Source organism: Manis javanica, chromosome 14 (assembly GCF_040802235.1).
Source record: "Manis javanica isolate MJ-LG chromosome 14, MJ_LKY, whole genome shotgun sequence".
Classification (NCBI taxonomy): Eukaryota; Metazoa; Chordata; class Mammalia; order Pholidota; family Manidae; genus Manis; species Manis javanica.
In genome coordinates, this window is record NC_133169.1 from 11,588,518 (window position 1) to 11,606,112 (window position 17,595).

General features: G+C 38.4%; 1 protein-coding gene across 5 annotated transcripts in view; it reads left to right on the forward strand.

Moving 5' to 3' along the window:
- The window catches only part of NUP210L (nucleoporin 210 like), an 82,134-nt gene that overhangs the window by 60,063 nt on the left and 4,476 nt on the right, over nucleotides 1–17,595 (forward strand). For all 5 annotated transcript variants that reach the window (XM_073221211.1, XM_073221207.1, XM_073221209.1 and 2 more), the window contains 8 exons: nucleotides 2,426–2,584; nucleotides 3,544–3,635; nucleotides 4,474–4,648; nucleotides 5,491–5,666; nucleotides 6,156–6,373; nucleotides 7,879–8,015; nucleotides 10,886–11,012; nucleotides 12,674–12,820. In XM_073221211.1, coding sequence (XP_073077312.1) covers nucleotides 2,426–2,584; nucleotides 3,544–3,635; nucleotides 4,474–4,648; nucleotides 5,491–5,666; nucleotides 6,156–6,373; nucleotides 7,879–8,015; nucleotides 10,886–11,012; nucleotides 12,674–12,820 — 1,231 coding nt within the window. The remainder of the gene's footprint in view (nucleotides 1–2,425; nucleotides 2,585–3,543; nucleotides 3,636–4,473; nucleotides 4,649–5,490; nucleotides 5,667–6,155; nucleotides 6,374–7,878; nucleotides 8,016–10,885; nucleotides 11,013–12,673; nucleotides 12,821–17,595) is intronic.

The following is a 17,595-nucleotide window of genomic DNA, read 5'->3' on the forward strand; positions in this document are numbered from 1 at the left end:
TGTTGGCAAGGATGTGGAGAGAAGGGAACACTGTTGGGAGGAATGTAAATTGGTACAGTCACTATGAAAAGCAGTATGGGGGGTGCTCAAAACGCTAAAAATAGAGATACCATATGACCCAGTAATTCCACTTCTAGGAATTTACCCAAAGAAAAGAAAGTCACTAAATTCAAAAAGATATATGCACTCCTATGTTTATCACAGCATTATTTAAATAGGCAAGGTAAACAACCTAACTGCCCATTGATAGATGAATGGATAAAGAAGATGTACATATATGCAATAGAATATTACTCAGCCATAAAATAGAATGGAATCTTTCCATTTGCATGGATATATCTAGAGGGTATTATGCTAAATGAAGCAAGTCAGAAAAAGATAAATACCATGTGATTTCACTTATATGTGGAATCTTAAAAACAAGTGAACAAACAAAACAGAAATAAACTCAAATACAGAGAGCAAACTGGTGGTTGCCAAAGAGAGGGGTGGAAGGCTGGAAAAAATGGGTGAAGGGGATTAAGGTACAAATTTCCAGTTATACAATAAATAAGTTGTGGGGTTATAAAGTACAACTTAGGGAATATAGTCAATAATGTTGAATAACTTTGTATAGAGATAGATGATAACTACACTTACTGTGGTGAGTATTTCATAATGTATATAAATGTCAAATCATTATGTTGCACACCTGAAACTAAATACAGTATAATATTGTGTGTTGACTATACTTAAAAAAAAAAACCACTCTGGAAATTAAAAAAAAATTGTACTACTCCTCCATGGTTCCTTTTGGTGGTACTGGCCCCTCCAAATCCAATGTCTGCTGCATCTGAAATGGCCAAATCTCTCAGGATAAATGTCAAGGAAATCCACAATTCAACCTGTTTTTATTTTTCTGAAAGTAGTTCTGATATGATATACATAGCATTAAACCTTACTCAGAGACCTGAAAAAGAGCAAAGGTGGATGCTATAAACTACCTAGTTTACAACATCATTTCCTGATCATTAGTTTGATGAAACCCTCCCACGGTGGCCTGGGGACAGGGGCGGTCACCTAGGTATGGGCTTTACCTTATAAAGAAGGAACCTGGCACCAAGGTACCTAGTAGGTCATAGCTCAGTGTCCATCAGAACAAAAAATTAGAGCTAGACCTTGGGAGAGAACAGAAGGATTATAGAAGCCAGAATTAGTTGGGTATTTCTGGAGCCAGCTAAAAAGAAGAGAAGTCTGAAAAAAGTAAAAAAAAATCTATTTGCAATCTTCCTTAATATATCCTATGTCTATAATCTAGGGAAACTGGCAGTTAGGTCTTCTATCTATCTGGGCTGCTGAGAGCCTGGTTATGCTTGGAATTGAGGAGAAATGGAACTGTACTTAGTTTGGTAGAGGCCTACATAGGGATTTGGCTTTTGTTCTGGAATAGCAAATAAGGGTTATGTGAAAGAAGGATAGGCCTAGACATTAGTGTCTGTTCTGCTCCTCCCTTCCTACAGTTTCTCCTGTAGAGCATCGCTCTTTTCTCTAGTGGAAGAAATTATTGAGAGCCATGCATAGATTCCCTTCTCCTGAATCAGATTCCACATAGGCAAACTGGGTGATGAAATGGGCAATAGAAAGATCTCCAGTGCCCTACAAGGTATATTTCCTGCACTGTGGTGTCACCATTTGGAGATTCACTTGGACCAAACAGTTATAAGCCACTCTTTCTTTAGTATAAGACTTTCTTTCAGGCAATAAATTGAGATCTGCCCAAAGAAAATGGGAATGTCTGTGTCTGGGAGGAGGGAAAGGTAATTTTGGAACTTGGGAGTCTGTGTGAGTCAAGAGTGCTAGAAGGAAGGTCTTGAGGGCTCTGGGAAGCAAGAAGACAGGAAATGAGTGCCAAAAGTCAGTCAGGTGCCTACTTCAACGTTTGTCTTGGTGTTGGCCCTACCTTCCTTATTACCAGAAATCTGTGAAGGTCTAGTCCTCCTTCTCTGGTCTAGACTAGATGGTGAGTGACGCACATGGGCAGATTGTCAGCTAGTCTGAGCTTCTCTTTCTTGTCCTCTTCCTTCCTCGCTACCACTCTGAACTCCAGGAGTAAACTGCCTCCCTTCTCTCCCACTTCAAGCTCTACTGTCTGAACACATTTTAGATTCCCCTTCCTTCATTTCCATTCTACCAATTAAATCGACTTCAAGATAACATGAGAATCTTACAGAGGCTTGCCAGAATTAGTTGAACACTCTGCACACAGAGGTTTACTTTAGGGGTGACTGTGTTGCTGGAAATACTAAAAGGAATAACTGAAAATGAGCTCTGATACTCTAATTCCTTGAGATAGCTATTTCCAGCAAACATGTTCCTTATTGTTTCAACAAAGAGAAAAGGGCATGGTGATTATTCATGAATATTTTTTAATCCATCCCCTGTCTAGGTTTCTCTGCAGCTCCCAGTAGAGAATAACTTTGCCATGGTTGTCCACACAAAAGCAGCTGGTCGGACCAGTATCAAAGTCACCATCCGCTGTATGAACAGTTCCTCTGGGCAGTTTGAGGGAAATTTGTCAGAACTGTCTGATGAAGTTCAGATCCTGGTAAGTTGCCAGACCTAAATCTTGGTTTTTTTGTATGTCAAGGAGAAGATAATTATATTCTCTTATCATCCACAAAGAGTTTAGTCTGAATAGATATGGAGAAACTGCTAGAGGGATCCCTCAACCAGGTTTATAGTTCCTAGGTCTTTGTCATTCCTGCCAATTGCTCTTACATAGGTACTGACATTAGAAACTATAGAACATGCACTCCCCTCAGCTCCCACAAATGACCATGGGATATGAACACCATAATAACTAGAGAGGGGTTCATTTCTAAGCTGTTCTGCCTAACATGGATATTATGAAAAGGTCCACTTAGCTAACAAGTAGAATGAAATCTAATTCTAACTTCTGGTAAGGTACACGAGTATGAATAGTTTCTACAGATGTTCTCAGGCTGAAAGCTAAATGGCCCTATTGTCTATTGTTTTCAGAATCCAAAACAAAAATTATCATTTGTATGGAGCAAATAAGTTACTCTACAGATGAATTTGGGCCTAGTCTTTTCCTTTTCTTTTTTCTGCTTTATTTTCACTTTGGTTCTCTGATTCAGTGAGTACAGAAAAGAGCACTTCATTAGGAAATGGAAGACCTGAATAGAGTCCCTTGCTGGTTTAATATTATAGATTCTTTGTTCTTAAGTCTCTTTTCAGGTTGCCAGAACTAAAATTAGAAATTTATAAATTATTTCATACTTAATATCTAAATAATACAGAGATAGTAGTAAACTATGTCACATGCCCAGTCCCTTGTAATCAGATTCAGGGCTAATATTAGGTCAGATAATTCTAAATACCTAGATATTTTTTAAGTGTCTGGCTCATTTTGGAAAGGAGTATTGTGGAACATTAAGCTGAACTGAAGTCAGGCAGACTGTTGATTTGTAGTTGTCCCTATGTGAGTAATGGTCATCATTTATCTTTTTCAAAACTGAGGAAAATATTATTTTCTCATTATAGGTGTTTGAAAAACTCCAACTTTTCTATCAAGAGTGCCACCCTGAGCAAATTCTGATGCCAATGAACTCTCAGCTCAAACTCCATACTAATAGGTAAGGAGAAGGGAGTAGGGCAGCCAGGTTCTAACTTTACCCTCAGTAAAACATTGCATATGAAAAGAACCATTGCCTTCTAGGTGATTTCTCTAACCCACAAATAATTCTTTTTTAGTTGAGGTGAAATTCACATAACCCAAAATTAACCAGTTTAAAGTATACAATTTAGTGACATTTAGTACATCCACAGTATTGTGCAACCAGCACCTCTCTCTGTCTCCACAGCATTTTCATAACCACCAAAGGAGATGCAACTCTTAAAGTAGTCTTTCCCTGTTCCCTCCTCTCAGCCTCTGGCAACCTCTAACCAGCTCTCTGTGAATTTAACTATTCTGCATATTTCATATAAATGGAATCATGTAATATGTGACCTTTTGTGTTGGCTTCTTCCAGTTACCATAATGTTTATGAGGTTCATCCACATTGTAGCATGTATCAGTACTTCATTCATTTTATAATTGAATAATATTCCATTGTCTGGCTATAAAACATTTTATTTATCCTCTCATCTATTGATGGACATTTGGGCTGTTTTGGATTATCGTGAATAGTCTGCTATGAATATTCATGCAAAAGTATGTGTTTAAATGTCTGTTTTAAGTTCTTTTGGCCAAATAATTTTTTAGTGATAAATATGTGGATTTGATTTTTAGAGAAATAAGCATAATCTAAAGGCAGTCTTTTACCTGACAAATGAATAAGAACAAAACATACATGGAAAATGACAAACAATTTCCTTAGAGTACAGTCTCTAACAGTGATCTTGGCCATCTGCTCCTTTCTTTCTGATCAAACAGAGACCCCCAAAAATGCCACCTGCTCCGTTTGTTCCTAGGGAAGGGGCCGCCTTTGTGAGTTCCCGTGTGCTCAAGTGTTTCCCTAATTCATCTGTCATTGAGGAGGATGGTGAAGGGCTCCTGAAAGCTGGTTCCACTGCAGGTACTGCTGTGTTGGCAGTCACTTCTATAGAACCTTTTGGAGTCAACCAAACAACCGTAACTGCGGTTCAGGTGAGTTCAGGGACTTACTGAAAAATAAATAGAAGGAATACCATGGCAGATTTCCTTATATAGAACTAGAAACTTCTCTGGAAGTCAGAAATGAACTATAAGATAAAAGGACAATCTTGACATTGTTATAAGCCATCAAATTAAAGTAGTCTTAGAGTCCTTGTTATAAAAGGGATTAGCCTCAAATCGGTATGTCTTCTGAGGAACTTTGGCAAAAGGGTTGGTGTGGGAAAAGTGTAGGACTATTGCCATCAAAATTAGACTTTGTTAGAATTCTAAAATTAAAAATTTTTAGAATAAAAATTTAGTCTAACACCAAAAAACATTTCTAATACATGTAGTGTATTTTAGCCACTATGTTGGTCCTCATATGTATATTATCTCTTAAACTACCACACAAGCCCTATGAGGTAGACATTGTCATTCCTATTAAACTGTAAGAAATCTGAGACCTAGAATGATTAAAGGAAGCTATGAAATGATGAAACCAGAGTTCAAAGCTGGACTTCTCTTACTGTATCACAGCTTATCTCATACAGTATAAAAACACAGTCTATAGTATTCTTGATAAATGATTTGAGCACCGTGCACACAATAGATGAATTACAGTCCTTTTCTCAGAAAGTGCCAGCTTTCCTTCACATTCCACAGCTTTAATAATTAAAAAGGCATTTCCTATACTGCCATATTTCTTTTTCACTTTATCTCGATTTCATCTCAAGAGCTAACTATTTCCTATAAAAGAGGGACACCATTTTTATCATTGATTATAAATCTCAGAATGTGGTTGCAGGTCTCTCCAATCCATCCTTCCCTGTACCAGTCGGTTTTGTCTCCCACAGGTAGCGCCAGTGACATACCTGCGAATGAGCAGCCAGCCCAGGCTTTACACGGCCCCAGGAAGGACTCTGTCAGCCTTTCCCCTGGGCATGTCTCTCACCTTCGTTGTGCAGTTTTATAATAACATTGGAGAGAAATTCCACACACACAATACCCAGCTCTACCTGGCTCTGAACAGGTATGGAAGTCAAAGGTGGGGTGTTGTCACTGTAGGAGAAACCTTACAGATTAGGCTACTGTTATATAGCAGCTCTAGTAAATTCCTCTCATGTTCTGCACTCGGAATCTGGTCTTTATTCTTTCATTTAAAAAGATGGGAAAAGACCAGAGTCATATTAGTTGTTCAATGAAGAAAAATTTCAGGACGTTTTATATCTGTCAAGTTCTAGTTCACAGAAAGCTCCCATAGGGAGCTAATTCAAGTATTATTATCAAAAAACAATATTAGAAAAAAAATTGTTAATGAAAAAAAAAAACCTTACTGAGTACTATATATACCAAGGTAACAGACCTGATCCCTGGCTCCTAGTTGCTTTCTCTCCATTGTAGAATTCCTTCTAAGCATTCCAGCTGTTGAATATACACTGTTGTGATAGGGTCTACCTCCAGAACTGTTCCTAACTATTACCTCTTTACAGTGATTTCTACCTTTCATGTCTACTTTCAGAGATGACCTACTGCTCATTGGACCAGGGACTAGGAACTATACATACATGGCCCAGGCTGTGAACAGAGGGGTGACAATCGTGGGGCTCTGGGACCAGAGACATCCAGGCATGGCCGATTACATTCCTGTTGCTGTAGAACATGCCATTGAGCCAGACACCAAGCTTACCTTTGTCGGAGATGTCATCTGCTTCAGCACTCACCTGCTCAACCAGAATGGTCTGGATACCTTCCCTTTCTTAACCTCACAGGATTAGAAAACAACTCATCCCTTGGAGGATTTTTTCCAAATTACCTAAAATCTGAGGGCCTCTCTGAGAAAGAAAATACTTTTATGTGTCTTACTATTTTTTAGTTAACTGATAATTAATACCCATTTGTTGAAATAACCAGCCAGTTAGAGGTAATATCCAAAAATATGTATCAAGCACCTGTGGAATGAATAGCTCTCTATATTGTATTATGTAAACAGGGACGTGTACCATGCCTTCTCCCCCCACCCCCAACTTCTCAAGGAGGGTAATTGCTGGGTTAAAGAGCAGTAAAGGATGAAATAAAAGGAAGGAAGGGGACAATAAGGCTTTAGTTGTAAGAACCAATTGTTTATACACTGTTTTGTGAGGCACATTTGAAGAACTAACTCCTAAATATATCATCACTGTAATAAAGTTTGGCCTTGTACTGGGCTAAACTATATTCTTGATTGTCAAAGCATTTTTGTTCTAAATAATACTAATGAATTAGAGAAAATCAGTATTTGGTTAGAATGAATGTTAATTCTTGGGGCTCACAGACAGCATATTACAACATAGTGCATGGTGCCTGGGTGCATGCATACAAATAATCCATCCAGATAGGACTACCAGGCTAGTGTGTGGCTTTAACTTTGCAACCTCTTCTGGACTCTGTGGATATATGTGTTTGGGTCAATTAATATAGTGTTGGACCTGACTTTAACATTAATTATATAATTGGGTTTTATACAAAGGGAGTTCTATTCAGCCTGACTCAGATCCTCCAATCCTCTAACAACTGATTTGCAAGCAACTACTGCTAACATGTAATCCAGGGCCGGAGAACTAACCCTGCTTTAAGGTTGACAGAGTTACAATCCAATGATTGTTAATCTCTTGTCAATGGAGGCAGAGGCGGTTAACTCTCTTTTGCTAGGTTTTGCCACGCTTGTCCCTCTGTCTTCCATTGTGGAATTTTGGGGGCATCCTGAATCTATACCACTTTGGATGAGGTAGCAAAAGGGCCACATGCCAGGCTCAGTAATCTAACCTGACCTTTGGCATTCCTCTGCCATCTGGAAATTTACACAAAAGTAAACAGATCTTCTGCCAGGTGTCACCTTCTTGGGATCTACCTGCTGATATCAGTCAGTAGCTCAAAGCAGATGCATCCTTAGCAGCGTCTAAACAAATTTTAATCAGAGAGTTATCCCTGCATGTAAAAACAGTTGTTGTTTTTTACTGAGGAGAATAGTTACATTCTCTAACAAACTAGTTCCTTTTATGATTCTGAAGGTCAGTAGTTTCTGTTGTACTTTGCTGGCACGATGGTGTACGAAGGGAACCTGACATTCAGAAAACCAAGTTATCCTCAAAGCTGGAAGAGATATCTGTATGCGTGAATGGTCCATTGATTTGGTATCTAAGTTAGAGTGACCATCAATTTATATCAAAGGTTGCAGCCAAGTGCTTTCTCTTGTCTTTTCCTAGGTGAACCGGGGATGTGGATGATTTCCGCTGCCAATATTCTACAAATAGACATTGTCACTGGGGTAGGAGTGGCCAGGAGCCCGGGAATAGCAACAGTCTTTCATGACATACCAGGAGTGGTGAGAACGTATCGAGAGGTAAAACCTAACAGTACCAGGGTTGAAGAGACTAGGGTGACTATTTCCATATATGGGGATATGCCTATAGAAAGCACATCCTAGGAAAAGACATTCACTCAAAAAGTATTGTATATAAAGCCTGCCAGCAAATTTTTTTGGAACATAAAGCTAAACAGTGATTAGGTTTCATAACCAGAATAATGACTAGTCTGATTTATATTTTAAAATTTCTTTGTGGCTACGAGCTGGTTGGTACCAGACTGCAGGGGCAAGGGTAGAAGCCAAGAGACCATTTGGGAAGCTATTACTGAAGTAGTCCAGGTGAGAGATGACAGTGGACCAGGGTGGTAACAGAGGACATGATGAGAAGGTGATCAGATTCTAAGTATATTTTTAAAGTACAGCCAAGAGAATTTCCTGAAAGATTATATGCAATGAGTATGAGAGCCCCAAGAATGACTTCAGCTTTTTGATTGAATAACTTAAAGGACAGAATTGCCCTCAACTGAAATGGGGAAGACTATAGATGCAACAGTTTTTTTTTTTTGAGAGGGCATCTCTCATATTTATTGATCATATGGTTGTTAACAACAATAAAATTCTGTATAGGGGACTCAACATACAATCATTAAGCAACCACAAGCCTAATTCTCAACAGTCTCCAATCTTCTGAAGCATAATGAACAAGTTTTTACATGGTGAACGAGTTCTTACATAGTGAATAAGTTCTTATATGGTGAACAGTTAAATGCAACAGTTTTGGGGAGAAGAGCAGTCAGTTTTGGACTTGTAAAACTGGATGTCTATTAGATGTCAAATGGATACGTTGGGGTAGCTGGATATAAAAGTCTGGGAGTCATTGGCATAGAAATGATATTAAAACCACTAGATCACAAAGAGAATGAGTGTAAGTAGAGAAAAGGCCTTTTTTAGGACTAAGCTTTGGGGGCACTCCATTACTAAGAGCTCTGGGAGAAGATAACCAACAGGAAGACTTGTAAGAAACCACCAGGTAAGTGGGAGGAAAACCCAGAGATATTGGTGTCCTGGAAGCCAAGTAGAGAAAGTACCAGTTCCCCCTACTATCCCAAAGTAGTGTTCCTGTGAAAGCTTTCATAAGCCAAAATGGCGTACAGTGAAGAAGTGTGCCCTTAATTTATATGGAACAAATTTTGAGTATTCCAAGACCCAGAAAATAAACTCTCTGAGGCCTTTCTGATACCTTAGGACACATCTTGCTAATGGATGCACAACATAAATTGAGATAAAAGCACAGATGCTCACAGATGCAGTTCAAAACTCTGGCAGCCTGATGCTGAGATGCTGAGGAATGAGGGAAGGGGTGGCTTTATGGAGTCTTCTATTTCCTCCTTATTTACATGTAAGGTCTCCTTCCTCCGTATCCAAAGAACTTGTTTGTTTCTCTTTCCAGTCCTCAAATATAACAGCTATTATTTTTTGAGCATCTACTATGGGCTTGGCACTTTACATGTTTTGTTTTGCTTTTGTTTTTATTTTACATCCAGGATAATTGTCATGATTTAAGTATCATCCTGATTTTATAGATAAGTGAATTGCCCAATGCGTGCGCACATGGTGTCTGATGCCTTCTCCTAAGGAGCTCACAGTCTAGTGGTGTTAGAATTACATAGAAAGGGTATAAATAACTCCAATGTAATTAACCATTGCTTCACTCGTGGTATGTCAGAAATGCTCATAGAATACAGAAGACAGTCACTAATTTCTGCCTAGACATAAAGGCTCAATTTTTCAGACATGACATTGAAACTGAGTATTGAAGTTTAAGAGTTAGGCAGAAAAAAAAGAGAAGGCATTTTAGACGAAAGGCATAGATGTGCAATGGCAAATAAAAGTATATGTTGTATTTGAAGACCAGAAGTTTATAAGGGTAGAGAGGGAAAAATTGGATAACAGCTAAAGAGAATTTGTACCTTGAGCAGATAAGAGGGTTGAGGACAGAGGTAGCATGAGAAGACAGCTAGGAAAAGAGACTGAGCAGGGTCTAGGTACTAGAAAAGCAAGGGCAAGGGTGCCACAAAAGGCAAGGGAGGGAACGGGCTATGGGGTCAGAGGCTACAAAGTCAGAATACCATTATATTCTAGTTTGTGTACTTTGTGTAATCCTCATTATATTATTCACTAACCAGCAGACACTCACTGAGGCCTCTTATGTGTCAGCCATTGTGCTAGGCTCTGTACTTACAGAGACGAAAAAGACAAAACTTCTTCTGTCAGTGAGCTCTTAATGTAACTAACTTGTTTTTAAGGTCCTTGAGTATTTGAAAAAAAGAAAAAATTCTGCTAGTCCTGAGGAGACTGGACAGTATATTACATTTAGTAAATATTTGGGGGAACAAGGTCATCATCATCCTCTCCTTTATGTAATCAATAAGCACTTGCATTAAATACAAGGCACAGTACAGGATATACAAAGAAAAATCAGGTTTCTAAATTGAAGAACTTGGAATCTAATAAGAGGGATTCTTAACAAGTATAAAAATACCTACAATATGAGGCTGAACATTACATTGAGAGAAACAAAGTTTGAAATCTCACAAAAAGGTTGAGATTGTATGCAACTAAAGAGAAAAAATTTTCTAAAGAAAGTTGCAATTGTCTTCAAAGGCATAACAGAGTCATACAAAGGGAAGATATGACAGAAGAAATAATGGACAAAATTCTCCTTTTAGAAGAAAATGTTTTCTTCTCAAAGGTGAACACATTTTGTGGCTCAAAATATGTAATCAACCAAAAGGGCAATGTTTGTGTGAAACAGATCCTTTTGGTAAGTTATGAGGGGTGGAGAGAGAGAGAGAACCAGATTCCCTAAGAACTTAGGTAGAGATTTTCCTTTGGTTTGCTGACAGGTGAAGGTCAACGCATCATCAAGATTAACACTCAGTTATGACCTCAAGACTTACCTCACCAATGCCCCCGATTCAACGGAGTTCAAGTTCTTCATCACCACTGGCAGAAATGGTGTCAATCTTAAAGGTTGGGAATCTCTTTATAGGTCTGGGCAGTTGTTTCCATCTTTCCCATAGTTTCATTTCATTTCATTTACCCCTTTAGGTTAGTAATCCAAGTTCCCTTTTATTTCAAAATGACTCCACCTTAACAAGTAAATCGTTGAGAGATATGGCCTCAGAAATGACTGGATGAAGAGTTTGAAATAGGCTCAACCTAATTACATTGGTTTTCTAGTTATAACCCTGCCTGAGAACAGGAGGTGGTGGGATTTCCAAACGTGGCTGATTTTCACGGTTACCCAAGGACATTAAAAAACAAACAAACAAACAGATTCTTAGGCTCCATCCAGAGATTTAATAAGTTTGGGACTGGGCCTAGCATACAATTCTTTTACAGCCTCCCCACATTTGTGAATTATTGGACTAGGTGACACCTGAAATGTTATTTGCTCAACAGATTTACTTAGTGTTGTTCTGTATTGGACTGTGATTAACTGTCAAAAAAAGGAGGGAGACTTTTCCTTTACAAGCACTTAATAGATTCTAGAAGCCAGGTTAGGAATTTTTATATATTTTATATCATTAAATCTTATCATGTAGCAATTATTCTCATTTTAAAGATGAGAAAATTGAGTCTCAGAGCACATGAAGTGCACAAGGTAACAAGCAGTTAGGGGCATAGTGGTGGATAATGTCCCACTCCAAAGCCCATGTTACATCCTTCCATTGCTTTTTTTTTTAAATTTTTTATTAAGGTATAATTGATATACACTCTTATGAAGGTTTCACATGAAAAAACAATGTGGTTACTACATTTACGCATATTATCAAGTCCCCACCCAAACCCCAATGCAGGCACTGTCCATCAGTGCAGCAAGTTTTTCATTGCTTTTTTTTTAAAGAAAACAAATTCCACATTTTATTTATTTAATGTTTCTTCATAGCATTAACTCATAGTTGTCTACCTTATGACTTTTACAAATAGATTGCAATTTTTTCCCCCAGGATCCTTATTTTATTTTAAAACCACAACTTGTTCTTTATGAAACCTCATGAAACAGTTCCTTTGATATTGCCAATAGTCTCAAAAGATGAAAAGGATTCCTGGACTGCCAGCAATTGAGAAAGAGCTTCAACAAACTGAGACCATTAAGAAACTGCAGGGGAAAATCTTGGTAACAGGACCTATTTAGAATGCCATCCATTGCAGCTGACCTGTCCACGGCACCAATCCATTTCTTGCAGGCTAAATGGCTGCTGTTTAAGGCACCACTTGTAGTGAAGTTTTACAGATCTTTGACTTGACTCGTACTCCAATTGGTCATGGAAAACAAACCTTCCTAGACTTAAAAGCTACCTCTCAACTATAGTACTTTATGTTTAATAACTGTCCAATTTCTCTATAATGTTTTGTTCCCATTCATGAATTCCAAAAACCTTTGAAAGAGGCCACCACCTATGATACTGATAATGAAAGCTCCACTAAAGTTATTCATAAACTACCAGAGGCAAGGGTCTTTGTCTATTCTCGCACAGATTGTAGCAGGAGCCAACAGAGATGGGCAAACCAGGCAGAAATGACCCTCTTTTTTGTTTCCGGTGTTTTGTTTTTTCTAATACCAAACTGCCTCAATATAATGGACTCCTCTTTTTAGTGACAGTTATCTACTTCTTTTTACTTATTAGGCTCCTGCACCCCAAGTCAGGCCTTGGCCGTCACAACACTTCTTCCAGAGACTTTCATGTTGTGCCATGTACAGTTCAGTAACACACAGCTGAACATTCCAGCAAGTGAAGTCTTTCATGTCCAGTCAGATTTCAGCATGGGGAAAGGTGGGTTCCTCCAGTTCAATCTGTTTTCCTCCTGGTTTTCTTACTTGTACAGTTGTCACTTTCTTACTGGATTGCATTTATGCTTCCCAGTTCCATTTGCTGTGTAATTATGCATCTTTCTCAATCAATGTTGTTTAATCCATTCAACAAAATTTTAACATATTTGTATAATGCCCTGTGCTGTTCTAATTTACTATTTCCTTGTTAGTCCTTATATCTGTGGGGGCTTGGATTATGTCTTGTCTCTTATCCCTGGCAAGTGACATCGTGTTTGAATGTTTGTTGTTAAACTGAAGGATATTCCAAGCTGAACAGTATTAGCAAGCAGGAAGTAGAAATAGGCATGCCATTGGGATAACTTGATACAAACCAACTGATCTAAAATGAGAGGATCCAAGTCAAAGGTATGACATAAATAGGATAGTACTACATAATGAGGGAGCTTCTACTCCAGTATCAGGCAGTTTGAATGGTAGGGGTAATGCGCAGCCACTAAAGGTTGGTTCATTCAGCAAACTGTTGAGCATCAAATAGAATGCCCGGTACTAAGACAGGCACTGGAGGTACGAAGACAACTAAGATGAGGCTTTTAACTCTTACTAGAACTGCACAGGGTAACTAGGTACAGAGATATACCTGGGATGCTATGGTGGCAAAAAGGAGTATCTACATCAAATTTGGGGGTTAAAGTAAGGCTTTATAGAGGAACTACCCTTTAGAAGTATGACTAGGTGTTAGCTCGATGTGAAGAGAACAGGGCATTCCAGGCAATATATAGCCCTGGAGTTTTCAAAAATAAGATAAAAGCAGTTCCAGTACATAGATAAGAAAGAATGGGAAGGAAGGAGACTAGTGAGGGGCCACTGCAATAATCCAAGCATGAATTAATGAGGGTCTAGACTAGAGAGTGTAACAGGGAAATATTAACAGAGGAGGCAGATGTCACAGACATTTCAAAGGATAAGTTAGCAAGATTTGGAGAATGACTAGATATAGGAATGAAGGAAAGGGTGGTAAGAGACAGCTAAGGTTTGAGCGTGGGTAACTGGAAGTATTCTACTGTTGACATAAATAAGGCCGCCAAGAGGTAATTTGACAGAGAATGTTTAAACCATGCTCAAAGCTTATCTTTCTTTCATAAACCCTTTCCTGGTCTCACCAACTCTGACTACTTAATTCCATATCCCCTTAATTTCCCTATTTATGCTATATTGTTTAATAATCCATTGCTTGATTTACTAGTAATGATTTTTAAAATTTTTAATTGAGGTATAGTTGACATACAATATTAGTTTCAGGTGTACAACATAGTGATTTGTTTTTATTGAAGTACTGTTGATATACAATCTCATATTGGTTTCAGATGTACAACACAGTGGTTTAAGTTACCCATATTATTAAATCCTCAGCCCAACTAGTGCAGTTACTGTCTGTCAACATAGAAAGACATTACAGAATCATTGACTATATTCTCCATGCTGTACTACTATCCCCATGACCAACTTATAATTGAGAATTTTTCTGTCCTTTTATCCCCCTCACCCCAACCTCTTTCTTCCCCATGATAACTACCAGTCACTTCTCAGTGTCTGTGAGTCTACTGCTCTTTAGTTCACTGTTTTGCTTTGTTTTTATATTCCACAAATAAATGAAATCATACAGTATTTGTCTTTCTCCACCTGGCTTATTTCACTGAGCATAATACCCTCTAGGTCCATCCAACATCATGATTTGACATTTATATATATTACAAAATGCTCACCACTTTTTTTTTGACCTTAACTATAATGTAAATCTTTACCTCACAAAAACATATTAAAGGGTATATATGTTCCTAAATCACAGAAAACATTTTTTTTGAGAGGTATCATATTTATTGATCAAATGGTTGTTAACAACAATAAAATTCTGTATAGGGGAGTCAATGCTCAATGCACAATCATTAATCCATCTCAAGCCTAATTCTCGTCAGTCTTCAATCTTCTGAAGCATAACGAACAAGTTCTTACATGGTGAATGAATTCTTACATAGTGAATAAGTTCTTACATGGTGAACAGTACAAGGGCATTCATCACAGAAACTTTCGGTTTTGATCACGCATTATGAACTATAAACAATCAGGTCAAATATGAATATTCATTTGATTTTTATACTTGATTTATATGTGGATCCCACATTTCTCCCTTTATTATTATTATTTTTATTTTTAATAAAATGCTGAAGTGGTAGATAGATGCAAGATAAAGGTAGAAAACATAGTTTAGTGTTGTAAGAGGGCAAATGTAGATGATCAGGTGTGTGCCTGTAGACTATGTGTTAATCCGAGCTAGACAAGGGCATTAAAACATCCATGGATGCAGAAGATTTCTCTCAAAACAGGGGGCGGGGTGAGGTTCTAAGCTTCACCACTGTTGATTCCCAATTTCTCACCTGATGGCCCCCCTGCGACTGTGCCTGTCTTAGGTTGTTCCTCCCTTGAGGAATCTTACCCGTCTCTGGCTAACCAGTCATCTTCCGGGGCCATACAGGGAGATGTAAAGTTGGTAAGTGAGAGAGAAGCCATATTGTTTGAAAAGGTTAGCTTTTTACTTCTTTGCAGATTTATGTCCTGTGGCTTCTATGCCCAGCATTTGTCTTGAGGTATCTTTACCACCTGGGGGAATTATGATACTCGGTAAATTCGATATGAGGCACGAATTCTATTTAAGGGTTGTAATTAGGAAGGAAGAAGAAATGCTATAGAGGTAGCAGACAGAAGAAAACATGGGAGGATTGATTATTTCTTTGACATATCTTCTTGTAGAGTAACTTAAGCATGTATAGGTTTTAAACTACTAACTAAATTGCACACACATATTAACATAATAGGAATACAGTTACATAAACAAAGCAGATCTATAATTACCAGCCATCTCCAGTGATGCCAAGAAAACCAGTTAGGCACCTTAGGCATTTGTGAAAATTTGTCTATGATATGATGGATAGTGTCCAACTGTACTTGAACAGTCTGAGAGAAATCAGACAAATTAAAGCAACCCATTTCTGGGAACTGTTCACATCCCATATATTCTTTTAACTGTAGATAGTCTGTAGTCGTAAGATTTTGGAGCACTACAACTTGCACTTCACCTAATTCTTGGTTGAGTTCCAACAGTCAAATTTGTTGTTTCACTCTATGCACAGGCCAGCTTAGATATCTCCTTCTTCATTCCAATGGCAAGTCCAGGAAATGGTGGGATGGATGCAGCTACAACTGCAGCATCGCCTGGATCTTTGTTGGGGTTTTTTGATGATCATCTTCTGGTGTGACTCTTCCAGAGAGTGCTGATGTTGGAAGTCTTCTTCATATCGTATCTTAGTTCATTTTCTGGGTAGCCAAATTAGGCTTTGATCTTCTGTATAAAAACAAACAGACCCTTTGCCCACACTTTGATATGCCCTTTATACCATTGTGTAGAACTCATTGGAGGTCACCACACAGGAACTGCTTTTTTTTTTTTAAGAGAAAGGAATATTATCAGAAAAGTGTACCTCCATATCCGATCATCTGACACCCTTTAAGTGATCAAAATTAAGGATATTTAAAGCATGCGTTAATCTTTGATTTACCATTAGTTTTATCCTATCAAGGAGTAATCCCCCTTTTCTTTCTTTCTTTCTTTAATCTACACTTACCTGAAGAATACTATGTTTACTAGGCTCTCCCCTATACCAGGTCCCCCCTATAAACCACATTACAGTCACTGTCCATCAGCATAGCAAAATGTTGTAGAATCACTACTTGTCCTCTCTGTGTTGTACAGCCCTCCCCTTTCTCCCTCCCCCCCTATGCATGCTAATCTTAATACCCCCTTTCTTCTTCCCCCCCCCTTATCCCTCCCTGTCCACCCATCCTCCCCAGTCCCTTTCCCTTTGGTACCTGTTAGTCCATTCTTGGGTTCTGTAATTCTGCTGCTGTTTTGTTCCTTCAGTTTTTCCTTTGTTCTTATACTCCTCAGATGAGTGAAATCATTTGGTATTTCTCTTTCTCCGCTTGGCTTATTTCACTGAGCATAATACCCTCCAGCTCCATCCATGTTGCTGCAAATGGTAGGATTTTCCCTCTTCTTATGGCTGAGTAGTATTCCATTGTGTATATGTACCACATCTTCTTTATCCATTCATCTACCGATGGACATTTAGGTTGTTTCCAATTCTTGGCTATTGTAAATAGTGCTGTGATAAACATAGGTGTGCATCTGTCTTTCTCAAACTTGATTGCTGCGTTCTTAGGGTAAATTCCTAGGAGTAGAATTCCTGGGTCAAATGGTAGGTCTGTTTTGAGCATTTTGATGAACCTCCATACTGCTTTCTACAATGGTTGAACTAATTTACATTCCCACCAGCAGTGTAGGAGGGTTCCCCTTTCTCCACAGCCTCGCCAACATTTGTTGTTGTTTGTCTTTTGGATGGCAGCCATCCTTACTGGTGTGAGGTGATACCTCATTGTAGTTTTAATTTGCATTTCTCTGATAATTAGCGATGTGGAAAATGCTCACCACTTTTAAGTGTAGTTACCATCTGTCACCATACAGTTATTACAATATTACTGACTATATTCTTTATGCTGTACTTTATATACCTGTGAGTTCTTTGTAGTTGGAAGTTTGTACATCTTTATCCCCTTCAGCCATTTCACCCTTACCTTCTCACCCATGGCAACCACCAGTTTGCTGTCCGGGTTTATGTATCTATTTGTTTTGTTGGTTTGTTCATTTTTTAGATTCCAAATGAA